The sequence below is a fragment of the Epinephelus fuscoguttatus genome, linkage group LG6, assembly GCF_011397635.1.
Source record: "Epinephelus fuscoguttatus linkage group LG6, E.fuscoguttatus.final_Chr_v1".
Lineage (NCBI taxonomy): Eukaryota > Metazoa > Chordata > Actinopteri > Perciformes > Serranidae > Epinephelus > Epinephelus fuscoguttatus.
Window position 1 is genome coordinate 18,968,018 of NC_064757.1, and position 20,253 is coordinate 18,988,270.

The 20,253-nt window shown below is 42.3% G+C and overlaps 1 protein-coding gene across 6 annotated transcripts in view; it reads left to right on the forward strand.

Annotated features, from left to right (window-relative positions):
• The window catches only part of mctp1a (multiple C2 domains, transmembrane 1a), a 179,143-nt gene that overhangs the window by 125,376 nt on the left and 33,514 nt on the right, over positions 1–20,253 (forward strand). For all 6 annotated transcript variants that reach the window (XR_007449595.1, XM_049579953.1, XM_049579955.1 and 3 more), the window contains 2 exons: positions 161–280; positions 8,207–8,323. Coding sequence is in view for 5 of the 6 variants with exons in the window: in XM_049579953.1 (XP_049435910.1) it covers positions 161–280; positions 8,207–8,323 (237 nt within the window). In the remaining variant the exon portion in view is untranslated. The remainder of the gene's footprint in view (positions 1–160; positions 281–8,206; positions 8,324–20,253) is intronic.

The window sequence follows — 20,253 nt, forward strand, 5'->3', positions numbered from 1 at the left end:
GAAATGAAAATGCCATACATTGTATTGTGACAAATTAAACTGGAAAATAGATAAATCCTGATCATAATGAACAATAACATAAGAGGAAACTTACATGACGTCACACCGGAGCACACATGTGTTTTAACATTCACTTGTTTTGTTCTTGTCTCCTTTCTAGCTGCTGTTGCGCAACTTCAACAGAGTCAGACGCTGCATCATGTTCCTGATCAACACAGGCTGCTACATCAACAGCTGCTTCGAATGGGACTCTCCACAGAGGAGCATCTGTGCTTTTGTAGTACGTAGAGGTGCACTTAAAAGTACACGGATAGTACCTTAAATTGAAACATATCACACACAAATTTGCACAATTTCTCATCTTTTTGTGTACAATTACTCTATTGCCACAAAGATTATTATGCTGTATTATTATTTATGGGGTGTGTTAACAACTTAATGTAGAGAAAAGACAATCTCATGTAGTTGGACCTACTGTTTTGTCAGAATAATTACCTCACACTTTTTGAAATTAAATGAACCCCACTCACATTGATGAATCCGTACCGTCCTAATAGTCACACATTTTTTACCAATTACACTTTTAATGCCAGTTAACATCTGCACACACACGCAGCAGGAGAGCAACATGTTCACAGAGGCTGTAGGACCATTTCTGCTAACAAAGTATGGATCCTTCACTGGTAATTGCACACTCTAACACGAGGGGTTGTTGATGTCTCAAGCACATTTAAGTACATTCCCACACTGTAACGCCCCACTACAGACTGTTAGTCACACACTCAAATATCTTGATATGATAGTCTCCATTAAGTCCCTTTTCTGGCTTTGTATTTAATGTACAAGCACACATGGTATATACATGGCACGTGTGTGTTTTGGCACTCAGTTGCTGGGGATAGAGTGGAGAGTTGGTGTTGCAGCCTAAACACTGTATTATATGAGACCCTCAGACATTGAAATACTTAGAAAATGCAGCTATAATCTATTGAAGTGTGACAAGCTGTTCCTGCAGACAGTGGAAATGGCAGCTTGTTTCTCTCTTCTCCCATCAGCCTCCTCTTCATCCTCTCTCTCTCTCTCTCTCTCTCTCTCTCTCTCTCTCTCGCTCTCCCTCCTGTCATCTGTGTCTGGTATTAAAAGGTGAAGTGTAATTGGACAGCAGAGCTATCAGTAAAAGACATTCTCCTGCAGGGCGGTGAGTGGCTGCATGGAGGTTCCTACCCTAAAGATGACAGAGCAGGCATTTAATCCTGTCTGGTTTAGTGTCCTGACTTAAGTAGCTACAGGACAGGTGGACCCGCCCCGCCCCAGCCCTTTACCATGGGGGCACTAAGTGTCTCAACAGCAGACATTAGACATTAGCAGCATTTGGCTGTCTGACACCAGTTCCATCTCTGCAGAGGCTGCATGTATGTGTGTGTGTTTGTACAGCAGGTCACAGTGTCATCACTAGACATGGGTCAGAAGAGACATAGTATTGATCAGTTAACATTTTCTCTGTGTGTGCGCAAGCGCGGTCATGTGTGAGCCTGGCGTGTGCGCGTACGTTTGCATTTTCTCTCATATAAGGCTGAAGTGGGCGTGAGCCCCCCTTATCTTTTAGAAATAAATGAAAATGTCAGACAAAAAAAAATGTCAAGGAATTCACAGAAAACAAGGCCACCTCAGAATTGCCAATCTACATGGTGAATAGAGAAGGGAGGATGCAACCTTGGATAGCGCAGCCTCTATGTCAGCACACACAAACACACATGCACATGCTTCGTATAGCCCTTCACCCTTTTTGAAAACACAGTGTATAGTACATCCATTTCTGAGTAACAGTGCCGACTATTCATATTCTCATTGTACTCACTTAAATTCAAAGTATTCAGATGACGATAAAGGATGTATCTAGGCCAAGGACGTAGCGTTTTATAGTTTATAGAAAGTCTGAAATTTAGGTGTCATTGTGCTTTTCCTCTCCCCCCCCTCCTCTCTCGCTCTTTTGGGAGTCTGTTATCGTAGGAGTGTGCACTTAGCTAAAAGCATCAGAGTATTTAGGGCCTCTCCTCTACACAGGTACTCCCTCCCTCCCTTCCCTTCCATTTCTTCATCCCTCTCTCATTTCTCCCTCACTTTGAGAGGCCTCTTAATCACTTCGCTCATCTCTTTAAGTGGGTTTTTATGGGGGGCCATCTGGCCAAGGTGGTGCGTTCATGAAGGTGTACGGCTGTGTGTGATTATGGGCATGTGTGTCTGTTCACATGTGCACGTGTGTTTCTGTCTGGCTGTCTTTCTAGACAGATGTTACACTTAACTTTCCAACACGGCTGTAGCTACAGAGGCGGAGTTGTGGGCAATTCAACCTCTAAACTTACAAATGTGTGCACTTCTTAACTGCTAAGTAAGCCCGAGGGGGGGGGTTAAGCGCGCTCATATATTTGTGGTATTTTGTGAACGCAATAGTACATCAAAATGCAGTTGTCATACTGTGCCACTTTACAACGTTTCCTCCATAAAAACGCTCAAAATTTTCTTCATGGTCTCTTACTCTCCTTCTGCCCAAGTCTGAAATGCCAGCCGCATGTACACATCGGCCATTAGTGCCAGCTGTGATTAGTGTGTATGTTGTGTGTGTTTTGTGTGCATGTGAGAGAAGAGAGATTTCGCATAGTCTCACATGCAGCCTTTCTCTCTCTCTCACACCCACACTGCTGTCACCCACCCATCCCGACAGTGAATCAGCCACCGTGGCAGCTTTGCCTGAGGCGTTGGCACAATGGACGGGACTGGAGTTACCTCCTGTCCTGCATGATGGGTGGTGTCTGTGTATGTGTGTGCGTGCATGTGTGTGTGTGGGTGGGTGGGTCTCGGTGTCTCCGTCTCCCTGTCTCGGGGTTAAGCGTCTGCTTCCTCTCTCCACACCTGCAAGCTGAGTGTCTCTCCCTTCTATCCGTCCATCCATCCCTGTTCCTCTTTATCTCTCCCTCCCCTCTTCTCCCTTTGCCTTCTCTCCCGGAGAGTCGAGGCCATTGTGGGGCTGAGCGGTGTTGGGTTCTGTTCTCCTGCTGCTGCCAGCTCTCCCCACGGCCCCTGCAAGACAAGGCTGTTATTGCCCCAGGGACCGCAGGCCTCAGCAGCTCTTCCTCCAAACAAATTTGCTGTAACTTTATCTGCAATTGGGCCCTGAATTGGGAGCAAATAGAGGCAGCTTTGTGAAGCTCGGGGAAGGGCGAGGGCAGCGAGCTGGGGGTTGTTGGGGAGGCAGGGGAAATGATACCGGGCTCTTTTATGTCAGGCAAAGTAGGACTCTTATCAGGAAGAGAGCCCAGACAAGGGAGCTACTTCTAGAGGAAACTGGAGCACCTATCACCTGCTTTGCATTTAGATAAAAATTCACCCTGCTGAAATAAAAAAGGGAAAAAAGCAAAGACAGGTACAGAAGCAACTATTGGAGTGTGTGTGGGTGCGTGTGTGTGTGTATGTGTGTGTTTGCACATGTCTGGCAGTTTGATACACATAGACACACACACACACACACACACACACACACACACACAGTGCAGAGACGCCATAGCAGTCAGTGGTACACACCACTCCAGGTCTCTTTAAATTGCTCCTTTGACTCCTCTTCAAAGAACCTGTCTAACTTTTAAAAGTTTTAAAGTCGGGAGTTCGTCTTTGCCCACAGCAAGGGACAGCTTTGAAAGATATACTTTCACATTTTACTGCTCTCCTGATTTGCAAAATGAATGATAGTTGAAATATAGTGGCATGACTAACAGAGAATACCAAGTCAGAGTTTAATCACCAGAGATAGAGACTCAACAGAAAATGTGTGAGGCCTTTTGTTGAGACGTCAGGGACTCAGCATCCTCACTTCTCGTAGGTACTCGTGTGCAGTTTCATCACCGTGGCCATAAAATGGTGGATGCTTTGTTTTAATTTTTCATGTTATTACAAAATGACTGGCTTCGACACATTGGGCTTAGTCATTTGGGCTGCTTTTTTATCGGATGAACAGCATTAATTGTGCTGTGGATCCAGGTTCTGCAGGAGTACAGCAGGGGGCAGTCTAGCACCACTGAATGGTGGGTAGGTCCGTTCACAAACAGGACACAGTCTCCCTCCCTCTCCAGTTCCCTCGAACTTAACAGGACTTCTAGTTGCTATCTGGCAACACTTAGTGCCAGCATGGAAATTGATGTAAGAGAGATAAAGGGGAACTCTGAAATCCAAACTTCAGTTTCACTCCACTGAGACAGAGCAGGGGGAAAGTTAGCCTGGTGTGTGGTTAATGTAAGCCAAAGTACTGAATATTACCCTCCCACAGTGCCGCGGCTCAGAGCCGTAAGGACGCGGGTTGTGTTTTGAAACAAATAATGCAAGATACAACTCTCAATGTGCCGCACTGAGTGCTTGAATAAATCATTTTGACTTCTCCATTTTTTTTTCCTTTAATATTAAGAGAAAGCATCAAAGATTATAACTGTAATGAAATCCAACTACAGAGACTTGTCAGAATAACTTAATTTACTGATTTTGTGTATTGGTATTTTAGCCAAAACATTACAAATTATGCTGTCGTGATTTTTCTTTGTTCATGTTTGTGATTGTCTATTTTAATTATACATCACATTTGAATTTCGGCTTGTGCTTAGATGTGAAGTTTGCCCAGTTCAAATGTAGCCTTTAACTATATTTGAATGGTTTCGCAGTTTTGACAGTGGAAAATATTGTTTTACTTTGTTTTATGACAAGTGAATAGTTTTGTTCCGAGAAATTTTCAGTGCATTTCACCAAAGACTTGTTGAAACACAAATAATTTTGAAAAGAAGTGATGGTAGGTTTTTATGACAAAACAAATATGCTGTTTAAAGGTAAAGTGCTGCTGTGGTTTTTGGTGACAAAATCAATGTCCACTGCAGAAGAAAGATCTAAACTATCTCTAAAATAGATATTTATTGCTACTGTTCTTTAGTAGTTCAGATAATTACAGATAATGTTTCTTACAGTGTCAGTACAAGAGAGAAAAAGATGGTACATCTTCAAACAAATTCAACTTACACATTTATTTACATGCTCTCAAGACTAGATTACAAAGTTTGCATAATTTGAATAATATATAAGCACAATTAAAATACACTGTTTTCAGGAATATTTTTTCACATTAACACACAGGTAAGAATTCTGCAGTATTAAACAGAAAAGCAAGAGTTCAGCAAGATGAGCTTCCCTCTGTGTGCATGTTCAGATATTCACTATGAACCGTCACCAACCACTACATTATGTGTCTCTCTGACCACACGGAGTCATCTGCAAATTATTCCCATAGACTAAGTCTGGAGCTTCATTTAGCATTTTCCCTCTCTTTTCTTCCTTCGGTCCAGCATGTTTTCATCGTCTTTTTTTTTTTCCTTCCTCCGCCTTTCCCTGGTCACTGACATCCACAGCAGGCTCCTTCCCACTCCCTCTTCCCCAGGCGAAGAGCCTGCTATCTGGTCTAGCAAGCAACGGGGGGTGGCTGTGATCGCCCAGTCCTGGTGGAAAGGTCCAGGCACTGCAGGGCCCCTATTACCCAGCCGGGGGGCATGGAGACGGGGCAGGGCTGGCCACTGCTGAGCCTGGGTGTCCGGTTCCTCTAGCTGCCAGTCAAAACTTCGCCCTCAGCTACTATAACCAAATGGAGGAGGAATGAAGGGGGACGACAGGTTAAACAACCTCAGGCAAATGGAGAAGAAAGCAAGATTTTTTTTTAAACATAAAAGAGGGTTTTAAGGTTTCATATAAACATCAGGATAATGTAGAGCTATTCATTTGTCTGTTGTGTTATAACGATACCATGAGCGATTAGAGATCCAGACACTACATATATTTACTGTACAACATTTGCCTACTGTACAGTATATTTATAGCAGAGCGCTTGAAAGGAGCACTGTGTGTATCTGCATGAAGGTTTTTGCAAGTGTGCAGGTATTTATAGCTTCTACCAGAATAGGTTTAAAACAAGTGAGCTCCTTTGTTTATTCGACTGAAGACATGTTTCTGCACCTCTATCGCACATTTCTTAGTTGTGGATTATTCCAGTGTTTATCAGTGTTACACATTTGTAAATTATAATAATTTGTAGGAAGATGGATAATTTTAGAGTGGTTACATTTTGTAGAGAAAATATGTGTGTGAGCATGTGTTGTTTGTCTGTGTGTGAGTTTCTGTTGCTGAGCTCACAGAGTCCTAACAGCCTTTTCTGATGTATGAAGGGAAATGGTTGTGTTGCTTATTAGTATACAAATATGAATTATTGAATAGTTGTTTTTTTTTTCTCTTCAAATTCTCCCACACAGCTGTATTAGAGAAAGACTCTTTGTATTTGAGAAAGTGAAGTTGAGCCTGAGAGAGACAGAGAAAGATTTCAATCCTTGTGGGAGATTTGCTTGTTGTACCGAGGCCATTCAGGTTTATTTGAAAAAATAAATTTAGCTGTGAGCATTATGCAAATGTGCTGGACATTTCTAATATTTAATTTATGTCTCTTTTTTTTTTTTTTTGCATTTTATACTCTGCGTCTGATGGTTAATTTTACATGAAGTTGTAGCTCTATTGAAAAGTTTGAATGTGAGTCTTTCAAACTTTTTTTTAACATGAGAAGGGGAGAAGTTGAGAGAATGTAATTGTTTAATTGTGTTGTTATTGTGAAAAGTTGTTTGCATTGATATTCAGATGCATGTGTGTGTATGTGTGTGCGTGAAAGGAAAATGAAACACCGACGGCTCAGTGCGAGCGTGTGTGTGCGCTTTAGTGTCCGACTGGCTCCACTACAGTAATAGCAGACCTGTGTACGCACTCTTGAGGGGCTGTTGAACCTCATATTCATATTAACCTTAGACTGTAAACACAATGAAGAGCTTGTTTTTCAATCTCCTCTCTCTCTCTCTGTCTCTCTGTCCTTTCCCACACACACACACACACACATGCACACACAGAAATAAAACAATTTGATTGTTGATTATTAAGCTTTCTCTCTTTTGTTGTTGTTCAGCCAGACAGGGTGGATCATAATTGGTACACAGACCAATAAATCTGCTTTATACAGTAATAGTCTCAATTTCACCTCTCTTAAAAGTTTCCCATCAAAACTGACTGTTAAACACGGATGCATTTTCATACCGAGAGTAATTAATTTCAAATCTGCTCTGCTTATATTTGAAATAATGGATTTCTTGTACTTGAATTTGATAAAGATGTTTTGCTAGTAAAAGATTAAGTATTAGACATGGTTTGCATTTTCAGCATTTCTTATAATTACTGCTGAAGTCTTATCAATCCGGGAAATCTCTGTATATGTATGCATAACATTATTAGACAATATAAATATTTAGCTGTTTGTTCCTGATGTATTTTCTTCCCCACAAATATCACATTTCTTCCAGCTAAACTTTTCAAAGCAATTGACAACAACGCTTTCTCACACTTGAGATAACAAGCTTCCATCATTAGCAATTTTACTTTCCCACAGATATCTTCTCCCAACCACCTCAACAATCTGTTGTCACAGGCTAAAGAGCCCTGCCAAAATCAGAATACAGGGTTTTAGGAAAGGTTAATTTTCAGATGGTACTTTTCTTGTTTGGTGATGAGAGGGGAGGTATAGAGGTTATGGATTTGGCAGATGGGTGCAGAAAGGTTAGAGATGGGGCATAAGAGCCTTTTGGGGTAGGAGAGAGGGTATTGGGGCTTGGAGTGACAGGGTTAGGGACTCGGGGTGTGGGGTGTGTGGGGTCAGATGATGTGGTTTGGGGTTGAGTACGGAGGGGTCAGCTTTGACGTGGTGCAGCTGAAAACGGTACATGACCTCAGCCTCTGGGATGATTGGCATGGAGGAAAGAGGCTCTGACGTCTTGTACTCATCCTCCTCGTCGACGTCCTCCTCAGCTGAAGGCCCAAAAGAGCCTTGAGGGTCAGGGTTTTGAACCGAGGCTCACCGACACCAGGCCTGTACCTTTGTTGGAGCCCAGTCTTATTTTTACGCTTTGTTCCGTGGCGGTTATGTTTCTGCATATGAATGCGTATCGTTTCCAATCGCACATATGGTCGGCGTACGTTCTCAGGAGTTTGCCTCATAAGGGTCAATATGGGGTCTTGAATGTATACATTCTTTGCCCACACTGTTCTCACTTTTTTGTTCTCTGCTGACGGTTTTTGTCTTTTTCTCTCCCTCAAGCTTTTTGTCATCGTTGTCTGGAACTTTGAACTCTATATGATTCCTCTGGCTTTGCTACTGCCTTTGGCCTGGAACTATATCCTCATCACATCGGGGAAGGATACCAGGCAAGATGTGGTGAGTAACCCCCCATACCTTCTTGATATTCCTCCGCCTTTCTTTCTTTTCACTGTAAAAAGCCTCTTTCCACACACAATGCAGTGTTAAAACTCAGACACCATTACCACAGAGACATTATGTTCTTATTTTATTTACAACATTAATCACATTTACAAGGATTTCATGTCTTTCATACGAGACAACGCATAGAATTTGTGATATTAAAGACGTGACAGGTGATTAATGTCAGTATAGATGTACAGATGAGCTGAAGTGAAACATACTTTTTTTTAAACAACAGCAAGATGAGCATAATACAAACTCATTTAAAATACACCTTTTGATTAAACTGGACAAACTTTGAGCAAAATTGGAATTTAATTTAAAAAAAAAATCTCTCAGGTGAATTTTTTTTCCCTATCTGCCCCTTGAGGAGCTGCATTCTCAGTGCAATCTCACATTTCTCACTTTGCCTTCTTTGAGGCAAAGAAAAGGGAGAAATAATAGGCTGTCACCTTGAGCTACGTTACGCCACTTACCTGGTAGTATATTTATTTAATTCATTTATTTTTATCTCTTATACCAATTAAATGATGTCAAAGCAATGTCATGGAGAAACAGACATGTTTTAATCATGGCCAGGCACATTTGGAGAGTAGAGAGTGGAAACGAGAGAGAGAGCCGGACTATGGAGTGAGCGTGAACAATGAAGTGATTAATTTTAATAAGTGCCTTTTTCCAAGACTCAGTTGGAAATAACCAGTTAACAGACCTCAGATTTTTCTTGCAGTCTCTCACCCTCTATATGTGTATATTTATCCCTTCATAAGGATTCTGTGGGTTAGATTGGATTGGATTTGGAAGATATATTAAATTCAGTCATTATAATGAACCAAATCTCATTGCTGTGTGTCATTGTAGTATTACACAGAATAAAAAATGGAATTAGATGTGAGCTGTACATTACTTACAACACAGATTTATTTGGTAAGTCTCCAGAGCTAAGTCTCTCTTTTTATAAGCCTCTGTGTCTGTATTTGCTCATTTAAAAAGTTGACATAAAATCAGCAACAGACCACCCTTAGGAGACAGATACAAGCTGCCAGTTACTTATACAGTAGTCTGTGGCACATACTAGAATTTAAACTATTTAACTAGCCATAGTAAACTCAGTAATTAAATGTTTGCAATAGCAAGTAGGTTCATAGACAAATCATTTTTAAAATTTGTGAATGACACAGACTTGAATTTCAGAGGATATTTCTCTTCACCTGTAGATGGCGACATTGCTTGACAAAAAAAAAAAAATCCCACATGCCTTAAGACAAAACCCGGCATGATGATTTGTCCCCCCACCTGCTGCTTGTATTTATCCAGACCTAATGATATTCTTTTCCCATGCACTTCCTAATTAAAATGAGGCAACAAAGGTTACATATTCTCGTAATGTGCCACTCACTTCACATACGAGTAAATACATGTAACTCCCACTTCATGCAGAATTGCTTTTCTCTCCCCCTTGAAAGGCACCATTGTGTCTCAAGTACCTCAGGAATTAGTTGGAACATTAAGACATGTTGATATTGTTGATACTCTTATGGCAAGTGCCTTTTAGGGCGACAGTACTATTCTGCTCAGTTCTACAAAGTTGTCCTTTGCTCAGAGACAAGAGAAGATATGGACACTTATTATAACATATTTTAGTTTCACTGTTTTTACTGTCTGTCTTAAACAACACTGTAATTTGATTGACATGTACTTCCACATTTAGACCAGTGACATTGAACCTTGGTTTGTTATGATACAAGCACTACCATTTGCCACCAACTATGACAGTATTTACTTCTCTCTACTTTAATTGCTTGTAGCTCTCCTTGTTGCTATAGCCTTTTGTATTTCTTTGCCTGGTTACAATCAAAGCTAAAGGGTTTATTTGCCTTTGAAGGTTGCTTCAGTATGATCATCTTCATAGTATGGTTTGAGGGGTTGAATTTAAAATACTTATCTGCTTGGGACACCAAGGCCAAGCATGTTTTTAGCCATGAAAGCACTGCTGCAAAGTTTCATATCTGAACTTCATACAGTGAAATGTCTCAGCTCTCTCTTAGGAGCACAGTGAGCAATGGCTTTAAATGAGTGCGTTGTGTACTTGTTACAGTTTGACAGCCTTGATATGTGTGGAGCAGAGGGTCGGTGCTGCTATTGGCTGGTGGATGGTATGTAAAGAAGTTGGTTCGGGCTGGTGGTGAGATAGTAAGAGGTAAATATGCAGTGCAAGAGAACGGGATAGCAGTAGCATATATGTAGTGTAAGTGAATGTGCAGGTGTGTGCCTGATACATGGATACTGAGTACTGTGTGCGTTATTTTGGTAATGTTTTCATGTACTCTGGCGTGGTCACTTTTATTCCAAGGTTATGAGTCAGGCTAACCAAAGTGTCGAACCACAGCTCATGCAAACGCACACATACATTTTGCATGTGTGAGTCACTCCAGGTGTGTGCTTGTATTGTACTTGCATGGGGGGAAATACAGCAAGTGTACATGGAGATAAAAGTTATGCTTGTGTGTCTGTGTGGAAAAAAATGTGTGTGTATTTCCAGTCACTGTGTATGTACACACGAGCGTGCATATGCGTGAGTGTGTGCAGACATTCTTTGCAACAATATATCCGATGAAAGTGGGATTAATTGTCAAAGATTAGCACCATTAATGCTCCTTTTCTTGCCGCTGTGACAGTTGTGCTGCGCAGTACAGAGAAGCACGGGCGACACAAAGAAGATTCTCTGACAATCATCGTCTCTCTTGTCTTGGCTTTGCAATCTCACTGTCTCAGGATTGGTGAATGCGATGAACCCTCTCTTCTTGCTCCATTATCAACTCCCTGCCTCTTCCAGTTGTGATATTACTATCTTAAGTCAGCTAAAGTAACGTGTGATGGTGTAAGCATTCATTATTTTCAGGCATTTGTGTTTGCAAATACTGTACACACACATTCAGACACGAGTATCCCTTGAGTCCTGTCCCTGTTTGTTTTCAGACAGAGTTTCCCAATCTGCGTGTAGTGCAGGGGGGAAGTGGGTACAGCGAGAGCATGCAGTATCTGTGTTCTTCGCTTCCTTTCCCGGTCCCCTGGATTCCTCTTCCGAGTCTTTATCAAGCTGAAGTCATGGACGACTCACTGTTTCCCTCTCGCACTTGGCAGAGAACAGAGAAGAATAGAAAAGAAAACAAGGGAAAAAGGCTTTCTAATTACTTTAAACAACACACCAAATTAAAGCATTGTGCTGAGCCGAGCAAGGGTCAGCATCCGGAGCGCTGCGGTTTTCCAGCAGTCTGGGGTGAGGGTAATGCCGAAGGAATCTGTGCTGAACTCACTCTGAAGGGTGAGAGAGAGAGAGAGAGAGAGAGAGAGAGAGAGAGAGGGAGGGATAGGGTGGGGGAAGAAAGAGAGAAAACAAAAAAAAAGTATACGCATGAGTACAGACTTCCTAATGAACTGAAGGGCCTTGCTTCTTCTGATGGGTTCAATGTGAGGACCCTTCCCTGATTTTACACCGCAACCACAGTCCATAGCCCTGTCTATAGCAAATAAACAAACACAGTGTTCTCTACACACTGTAATTCACTACTCAGGGTCACTGAATGTTGTGTGGTTACATGCTGCTTTGCAAACAGATCTCGGATCAGCGCGCCTTTCCCCTCGCCCCAACCTTGACCAGTACCTGCTAAGCAGTCGGAGCGTCCTCAGAACAGCGATTAAAGGAGGCGATGCACCAGCAAGGTCGTTGACCTCCTCTCTTATCATGTAGCACTCTGACCTGTGAACCCCAACTCTTCAACACTGTTTGCTGACCTGTGTGTCATGCTGTAACATGCTCACTGAAGCAAACCAACAAACAAAGAAGAGGACCTTTTACGCTTTTGAATATATGTGGAGTAAGATAGTGTTTTGACATTCAGAGCTAATAACGTACCGTCAAGGAATGTCTGCCCTGTCTTTCTGCGTTTGTGTGTGGTTCCTAGAGGGGGAGGAGCAATTCCATAACATGACCCTGTCCTATCCATCTCTATCTTGTGTTGAAACCTGGGACAATTTGAGGCTTAGATCCATCCATAGCCTGTTGCAACGGAAGCTGGCAGTAGGTTGGGCTCGGTCAACCAGAGGATAGAGAAGAAGGCTGCAAGGCGTGTGTGCATGTGTGTATCTTTTCATAGCAGTGTGTCATATTCACATGTGCGCCTGCTTGCACGAGTGTATACAATGCGCGTTGAGATTAAGGACCCGAGACACATCCCGATAGAAATCCTGCCTTGCTGTTCTGTTGGCCCAGAAAGGCCCTTAGCAGATGTTACGAAGGTGTTAATTTCAGTGCAGGCTGTCGTACAGGGCACATACGGAATATGGTGATGTCTCTTTCTACCACGGGATGATGGGCAATTAGGCCTTGTCACACTGGAGGACCATCATCTTTATCCCATGCTTCAGACCATTACATAGATTCACCCACTAGATTCACCAACCCATTACAGAAGAGAAGACCTTAATGGCCCGAAGATACTTCACGCTCATAGACGTGCCTCCAACGTCGAGATCGAGCTGTCAACTTTCAACCCACTCTACATCCTGAGTGAGATAGTATTTCCATAAACAACAACAAATATGGAGTTTAATCTCCCCAACAAGACTTAGTCATCCTTTTAGAAAAAAAAATAATTGACTACGGTTTTCTACTAATTTTGCCATTTTCTATTTGTTCAAATCCATGTCACTTGTTGTAGTGTAATCTTTACTTTCCCGACTGTGAAGCACTCAGTGTGACAGCGGCATATTGTTCATTAGCGTAAAAAGAATCTGGTTTATTTCCAAGACAGTAATAATGACTGATTTCATTGGAACATTGTATCATTTCTAGAACAAAACTTCATTGCCATTTTTATCTATTCTATTTTCTCCCTGATTTTGCATCTCAAAAAACCCTCTGCTTCTCTAAACACACTGTGCCTTGACATCTGCCCTCATTAAAAGCCACGCACAACACAGGTAGAGAAGAGTAAATATTAGGAAAGCTGGAAGGGAAAAGAGGAAACACAGCCTATTATACCTCAACTCCTCCAGAAAGTCACACCTCCACTTTTTCCCTATAAAACCGCAACTCTGGAAAGAAAAGGAGAACGAGAAAGGGAGATGGAGTGGGAGCAGGAGACAGAAAAAGACAGAGAGGCATTCAGAGAGATGGAGCGACAGAGAGACGGAGGCAGAGGAAAACAGCGGTGGATGGCAGGCACTCCTCAGTGCGGAGTCAGACATGGCAGTTGGTGACAGGTGACAAAATCAAAAGGTCATGTCACTTTTAACTGGGAGCGCCTGTGCCCCACTGATTTCCCCCGTGCCGCCCCGGCATCACCGCGCTCATCTCTGCTCCTCTCGCTGCCTCTCTGTCTCTGCTAAACTGGCAGATAGGATGGCAGGCTGGCAGGCAGAAAGACAGGCGACGGGCATAGTTTGAAGCGGGACGGGAGCATCGGGAGCATCAGGAATGCCACGGCAGAATCCTCCCAGCCTCCCTTTTCATCATGTTGTCTCTCTTTCCCTTCCTTTCCCTCCATTTGTCTAACTCCCTTCATCACACTGAACCTTTGTAACTGTCTGTGCTCTTTGCTAACAACGTCAGCGGCTCAGGGTGTCTGCCTCAGTGCTTGTTGTTGTTGTTTTGTCTATACAGTATACCCGCTGTAGCTTTTTGTGAGTTTTTTGGTTTAAACCTTGAGCTTAAGCCCACAGATGTGAGTGTGTTTGTGTGCAATAGATTGCACATCAAGTGTGTACTAGCTCTAGCCCTCTTTTCCACAAGTGAATATGAGAAACAATAAGACAAGACAGCATCATCTGTCTGAGAAGGACAATCATCTTATCACTGAATTTACAGTATTTACTCGCTATCTCAACAATGCTAGTGGAGCATGTAAAATTGGGCTTTCCTCTGGATGGCTGCTGAATCCCTGACTAAACATACTTGCTGATTTGTCAGCAAATACACAATGAGAAATGTACATTGTTTGCCACGCTTACATTACTATCCCGAAACTCAATCTCTCCAAACACTCACAGATTTGGTGTTGCTTTCATGAATATGGAGCCGCCCTTCTCACCCCCACCCCCAGCCTCCAGCTCCAGTAGCACCCCGGCTTCACCCCTCTCTAGCCCCCTGCTGGGTGAGCCCTGGCTGGGGCAGTGCAGATGGAAGGGCCCCCCTCTGAGGGCCACGGCTCTGACAGCTTGTGAAGGGCCCGCGTGGGTCAGCCAGGCTCAGCCAGCAGCCCTTATCAGACGCACAGCCCTCCCCCAGTCTGCAGAAACTGTGGTGTAGGCAATATGCACACGCACACACACACACACTCACACTCACACACATACACATCCACTCATGGACAGTGCATACCAAGTAGGGCCTTGAGATCCCCCAGCCAGCCAGTCGGCCAAACCTCAGCAGCTGGAGAGGTTAAAACCCCCTCACGTATCAAAGAGGAAGAGCAGCAGGAGGATGGAGGGAGGGAGGGATAGAGGAATGGGAGAAAAAAGGAGGAGAAAGTATATCTTCATGTTCGCCGGGATGTCTGCCTCCGCGTCAATTCCCACTGCGGCTGTCATTGGGAAGGTTAGGAGGGGAGATAGTGGAACTCAGCCTGGCCAGGGAGCGGGAGAGGGGCGAGTGTAGAGGCATTTCAGAAGAGGGGTGAAAATGATGTGGCTACTACTTCAGGTAGTAGATTTTTACTTTCCCTCTGTGGAGTGTGTGCGTGCACTTGTTTCATTGATCCAGACAGGGTCTGTTCTCTTTTACTTCTGAAAGTAGCATCCATCTACTCCAAGTACTGTGTTTTGTTTCTGACTTGTCAAGTTAGATTTAAACTCTCCAGTATGTCTCTTACACAGCAGGTGCTTAAAAAGTCTTGAAATGTATTAAAATCAATTTTATAAATATTAGGCCTTGAAAGTCATCATATAGTTTTAAATTTAATATTTTTAGATTTCTTTTTGAATCAAGTTCAATCCTCATTTATGATGTTACAAGTCTTATTTGATGTTACATGTCTGCCACTGTAACTCATAGTGTATTTTTACTTTATACTTAAATTTACCTTTTGGCAAAATGTAGATTAACCTAACTCACTTTAATAATTCCCATATTCTTAGATAAATCCTACCATTGCACTGGACCTTTATACTTAACTGCAATGCCTGAATAAGAAAAAGAGGATTTGTCAAGAACTCTGTCTTAAATTTGGTTAAAAAGGGTCTTGGAAAAAGTCTTTTAAAGCATCAAATTGATACCCTCTCACACTGTAGTTATACAACTATTGATAAGTACATCAAGTTGATTAGTTACCTAGCATTTCTTAATTATTTGGGCTCAATGCCTTTACATTGTATTCACTAGGTAAGGGTTATGTTCTATAAGGTACAGGACATTAATAAAGATTGGCCAATTTTAAATTGCAGGCACTGTACTCCAGCTACAAATGCTGCCCTGTTTTAAAGGTCCAGTTTGTAGGATTTAGGGGCATCTGTTGGCAGAAATGGTTCATCATATTCGTAACTATGTTTTTATTGGTTTATAATCACCTGAAAGTAAGAATGGTTGTGTTTTTGTTACCTTAGATTGAGCCCTCTTCTGTAAAGTCCACCATTTTGTTCTACAGTAGCCCAGAAGGGACAAATCAAACACTGGCTCTAGATAGGGCCATTTGCATTTTCAGCAAATGTCAGCCAGCGTAGTTCTTCTACTCATATGGCACACGGAAGAAGTTTCAGTTCTGCCATTAAACCCTGCATACTGAACCTTTGAGTTAAGAAGCTTCGGGTCACATTAACTATCACATTCAACAAAACACTACAAAGCCATGGGGCTACCTGTAATCAGAAGTTCACTGTACCCTATGACCCCTCAGAGTTTGCTCTCTCTCCTTGAATAGGCACTAGGGGTGCTGTTGTGCTGCTGACTTTGTGCTAGAAGCTCTCTGTAAAGGCAAAAGGAGAATACACAAATTTCTCTCTTGGGAATCAATAGTGTAACAGAATTTTCTACCTGATAGGCAGTTCTTGAAACACCTTTTTTCTGCTGTTCCTTTCCACCACTCTTACAACTTGTTCATCACATCTCAGTCAATCAGTCTGTGCAGCAAAACATCAGATCAAAACACACTCTAGGCTTTTCGTCTTCCTTAGATTCTTTTTTTTTTTTTTTGCCAGACTTAATTCAAATTCAGTCCAGGAAGATTTTAGCTAGCACCGTGCACTTCATCTGGCACAGAGCAACAGTAAATGGAGGAGGGAGTTCCGTAAGGCTGAGTTTAAATTAGTGCTAACATAAAGACGCAAAACATAGAAGAGTCACAGTTCCAGCTTTGTAGCTGTCAAGTATCAGTCACCGAATGGAGTAAAGCAATAGTCCTGCAAGGATGCACTGAGAAGGCAACAAAATAAAAGGATATTACACAACCTTTGATTTGATTTGGTTGCTTGGACTGTGGTGTCATTAAAAATCAAGTCATACATATGATCGGAAGCTCTACGTGTAATTTTCAAAGTAAAGATAGATAATGCACAAATGCTTTTCATTTCATTTTAATGGACATTCGTATGTTCTTCTTATCTGTATTTGTACATTGATGGGGATTAACGTAAGCAAGAAATCTGTGACAATGTGCTGGGATCTGAGCCAGTGCAAGAGAAACTTTGGCCCTGTCTACACGTCTACAGATGTTTTTGAAAACTGATATTTTTTCCCTCCATTTTAGAAAAACAATTCTGTTCACAGAACCTTTGATTTATACACTAGAATGCAAAAATGACTCCAAGCGCATGCCAGTGTTCAGCAATCTACCTCTTTACAGGGGTAACAAAGTGTACAGGCTTATTTAACTGATCTCATCACAACTGATTCCTGTAAAATTTAAGGATTAAGGAGCTGAGTCAAGCGTACAAGTGATGCTCTGGGCATGCAAAAGTTTTCCATCCATTCCTCATGGACAACAAGCCCACTTTAGAAAGTGTCCCACCATCAGCTGGTTTAACTGGGCCTGATCCAAAACCGTTGTTTCAGGCGGTCTTTGAACAGTGGACGCTGAGGTGGAGCAAAAACATCGGGTGTAGCAAATGCCTCTGTTCAATCATGAAGTGGTGCAGTAGTACGATGTCTATGAGTGATATAGCCTTTGTATTAAGCAGTGCTAATAAAACATTACCAAACATTGTTGTTTTTGAACGTGAGCATGTGCAAATTGAGATTACCATACGTCATCAATACCCATTATGTTCCATTATACATGTCCACACAGATAAACAGTAACCAGAGTTTTAGGAAATTTGCACCTTAAAAGGCAATTTATTAGAGGCCAAATGGTAAAGAAAAATATCAGTTTGCAAAAAATATCTGTGTATGTGTAGACAGGGCCTTAATTCTTGCAAATCAGCTTTATAGGTATGAGCCACTAAAGCCAAACAGATGTATTTATACTTTTACAGCCATTTGAACTCTCAATGTCATTGTACTCACTTATATTCTTTGTGTGTATTTTATATTATCACCATCTTTGTATGTATTTATGGGGCACAGTGTAATCTGTAAGAGTAGCCTGCATCATCCCTGTATCATTTGAATAGGTCTGAATATGTTAATCCCCACCTCAGTAGATATTGAATTGACTGGAGCGGCTCTGCAGGCAACATGAGCTCTACGCGATCCTGTCGACAGCAAGGCTTTGATGCTGCCGTGCTGTAATGATAGTAATTTAAACAACATGATAATGGGGGGATAAGCAGACAAATGATATCATACACCAAACAGGTCTTAGAAAGAGCGAAAGAATGAGACAAATAGAGAGAGAGGGAGAGAGGTAGAGGGAGAGAAAGAAAGAAAGATGTTTGGAATTCATCGGCTGCGCTGAGGTAATTTATATCCTCCCCTTACCGAGACAGTAGCTTCAGTGCACACATTTAGCCGTGGCAATCTTCAGGGCAGATGACATGTTCCATGTCTTTTTATTTATTAATTTTACACTGTGTCTCATTGCGGGAAACATGACTTCTCTCTGTAACCAGAGGCGATAGAGGAGAGAGAGCAGAGCGGAGAGCAGAGAGAGACAAACGACTCTATCATTCTCTCTGTCTCTCTAGGTCATGCTTCTCCAGCTAGCTCATGCTCATTCCCTTTGTTTAAAGTTTGGAGCGTGTGCCAGGCGTGCCCTAGTAAAGCCTCTGTGTGGAGGAATCCATTATGTTTGTATTTTGGCACGGGTGAAAGGATTTGGGAGGAACCATGATGACTTTATAAACAGTTATAGTTCATTTGTTTAGAGTTGCCAGAAGGCTTTCATTTTACAGTATCATGTTGGCATCTTTTACCTCGGCTGAGCAGGAGAATTCCCTGTCTGGTGTTTGTATACTGTATTAGTGAATGTATTCTGTATCAATAAAGAGATGAACTGTGAACACTCAGGCTTATTTGTCTAGACACTGATGGAGTCTCGGTGAAGTGGGAATAACCAGTTGCTGTACAGTACAGGCAGTTAAAATGAGAGGTGCCATGCACACATGCACAACGCTTTGCCCCAGTGACTCTGTGCTATTGATAGAACACACACACAAACACACCCAAGCACTATTGACTCTACCCTCTCAACTCTGCTGTTCTGAACTCCTCTTTGTTTGTGTGGGAAGCTGCATTTACATAAGAGGCTTATGTCAGCCGCCACATAGTTTCCCCCCCTTATTCCAATGAAAAACAAAAAGGACAAAAGCTATTGTCTTGTTAAGTAATGATTTTTGGATTTCTCCAAACTAGTTTGTGCCGTTCTGGAGGTGGTTAGGGGGTTGTGGTGATGGTGATGGCGAGGCTGGGCAAAGGTTTTTAGGGGGTTTGGGGGTTGGTGACAACAATGAGAGTAGATGAATGCTGAGGTTGACAGCTGTAGAGCTTATGATATGGGTGTTTGTTTATGTAAATTGGGAGCAGCAATATGACCTTGTAGCTTTGATGTGTGATTGACAGAAAGAGGGTGGATAAGAGAGGCAGGGGGGATCTGTGGTTTTTCGCCTCGCTGGCATCAGTCTAGACACGTGAACTTGTGTGTGCTCACAAAGACACCCAAACAACTCCAGTACTGTATTCCAATTTTACATTGTATCACTGAACACAGTGGCCCAACCTGCTTTTGTTGGTTCAAGGCTTTCCATATATGCCAAGACATTTGTTTACTCGCTTGCTTTTCACATACAGTTAGAGGTTGGAGCTGTATGCGAAGGATGGCATTTTCTATTCATTCCAATGCCTCTTAATTTTTATATAGAAATTCTATTACTGAGGGGGGAAAAGTACAACATGCAGTTTATGTATCCATATGTGCCTTTGTGTTTCTTTTCTGACTGTGTGCATGTGAGTGTGTCATTTTTCCTTTGTGTTGTACAACGTGTATCACGGTATTTGGGGGCTTCAGCGCTATACCAGCTCCAGTTTCATCGGTTGTGGACCACTGAAGCACGTAGTTGCTGTTCTTTGTGACTTGCTCTCCGCGCTGCAGGCTTTCTTCTTCCTCCTCTCACGGAGCATCATTCTGTGAGAGGATGTGAAACGATAGATAGATGAATGTACAGCGATAGGGAAGGCTGGCGGTTGAGGTGAGAGACGAGTACAAAGGTCGGGGAGGTCAGATGAGACCGAGCAGAGACAGAAGGAGAAGAGTTCTGCAGCTCATCCCGCTGAATGCTATAAGATTTGAATGCTTTTGTGCAATGCGATTTGAGTGGATGAATAGACTTTAATCCGCAGCCCGTTGAAACTCAAAGCCAGAGCATTTGCTTACATTTCCAGAAGTGTCAACACATTTGAACAACAGAATGTTTCTAAAATTAAATTCTAATTCTGAACCTTTCGGAGGCTCGTGACA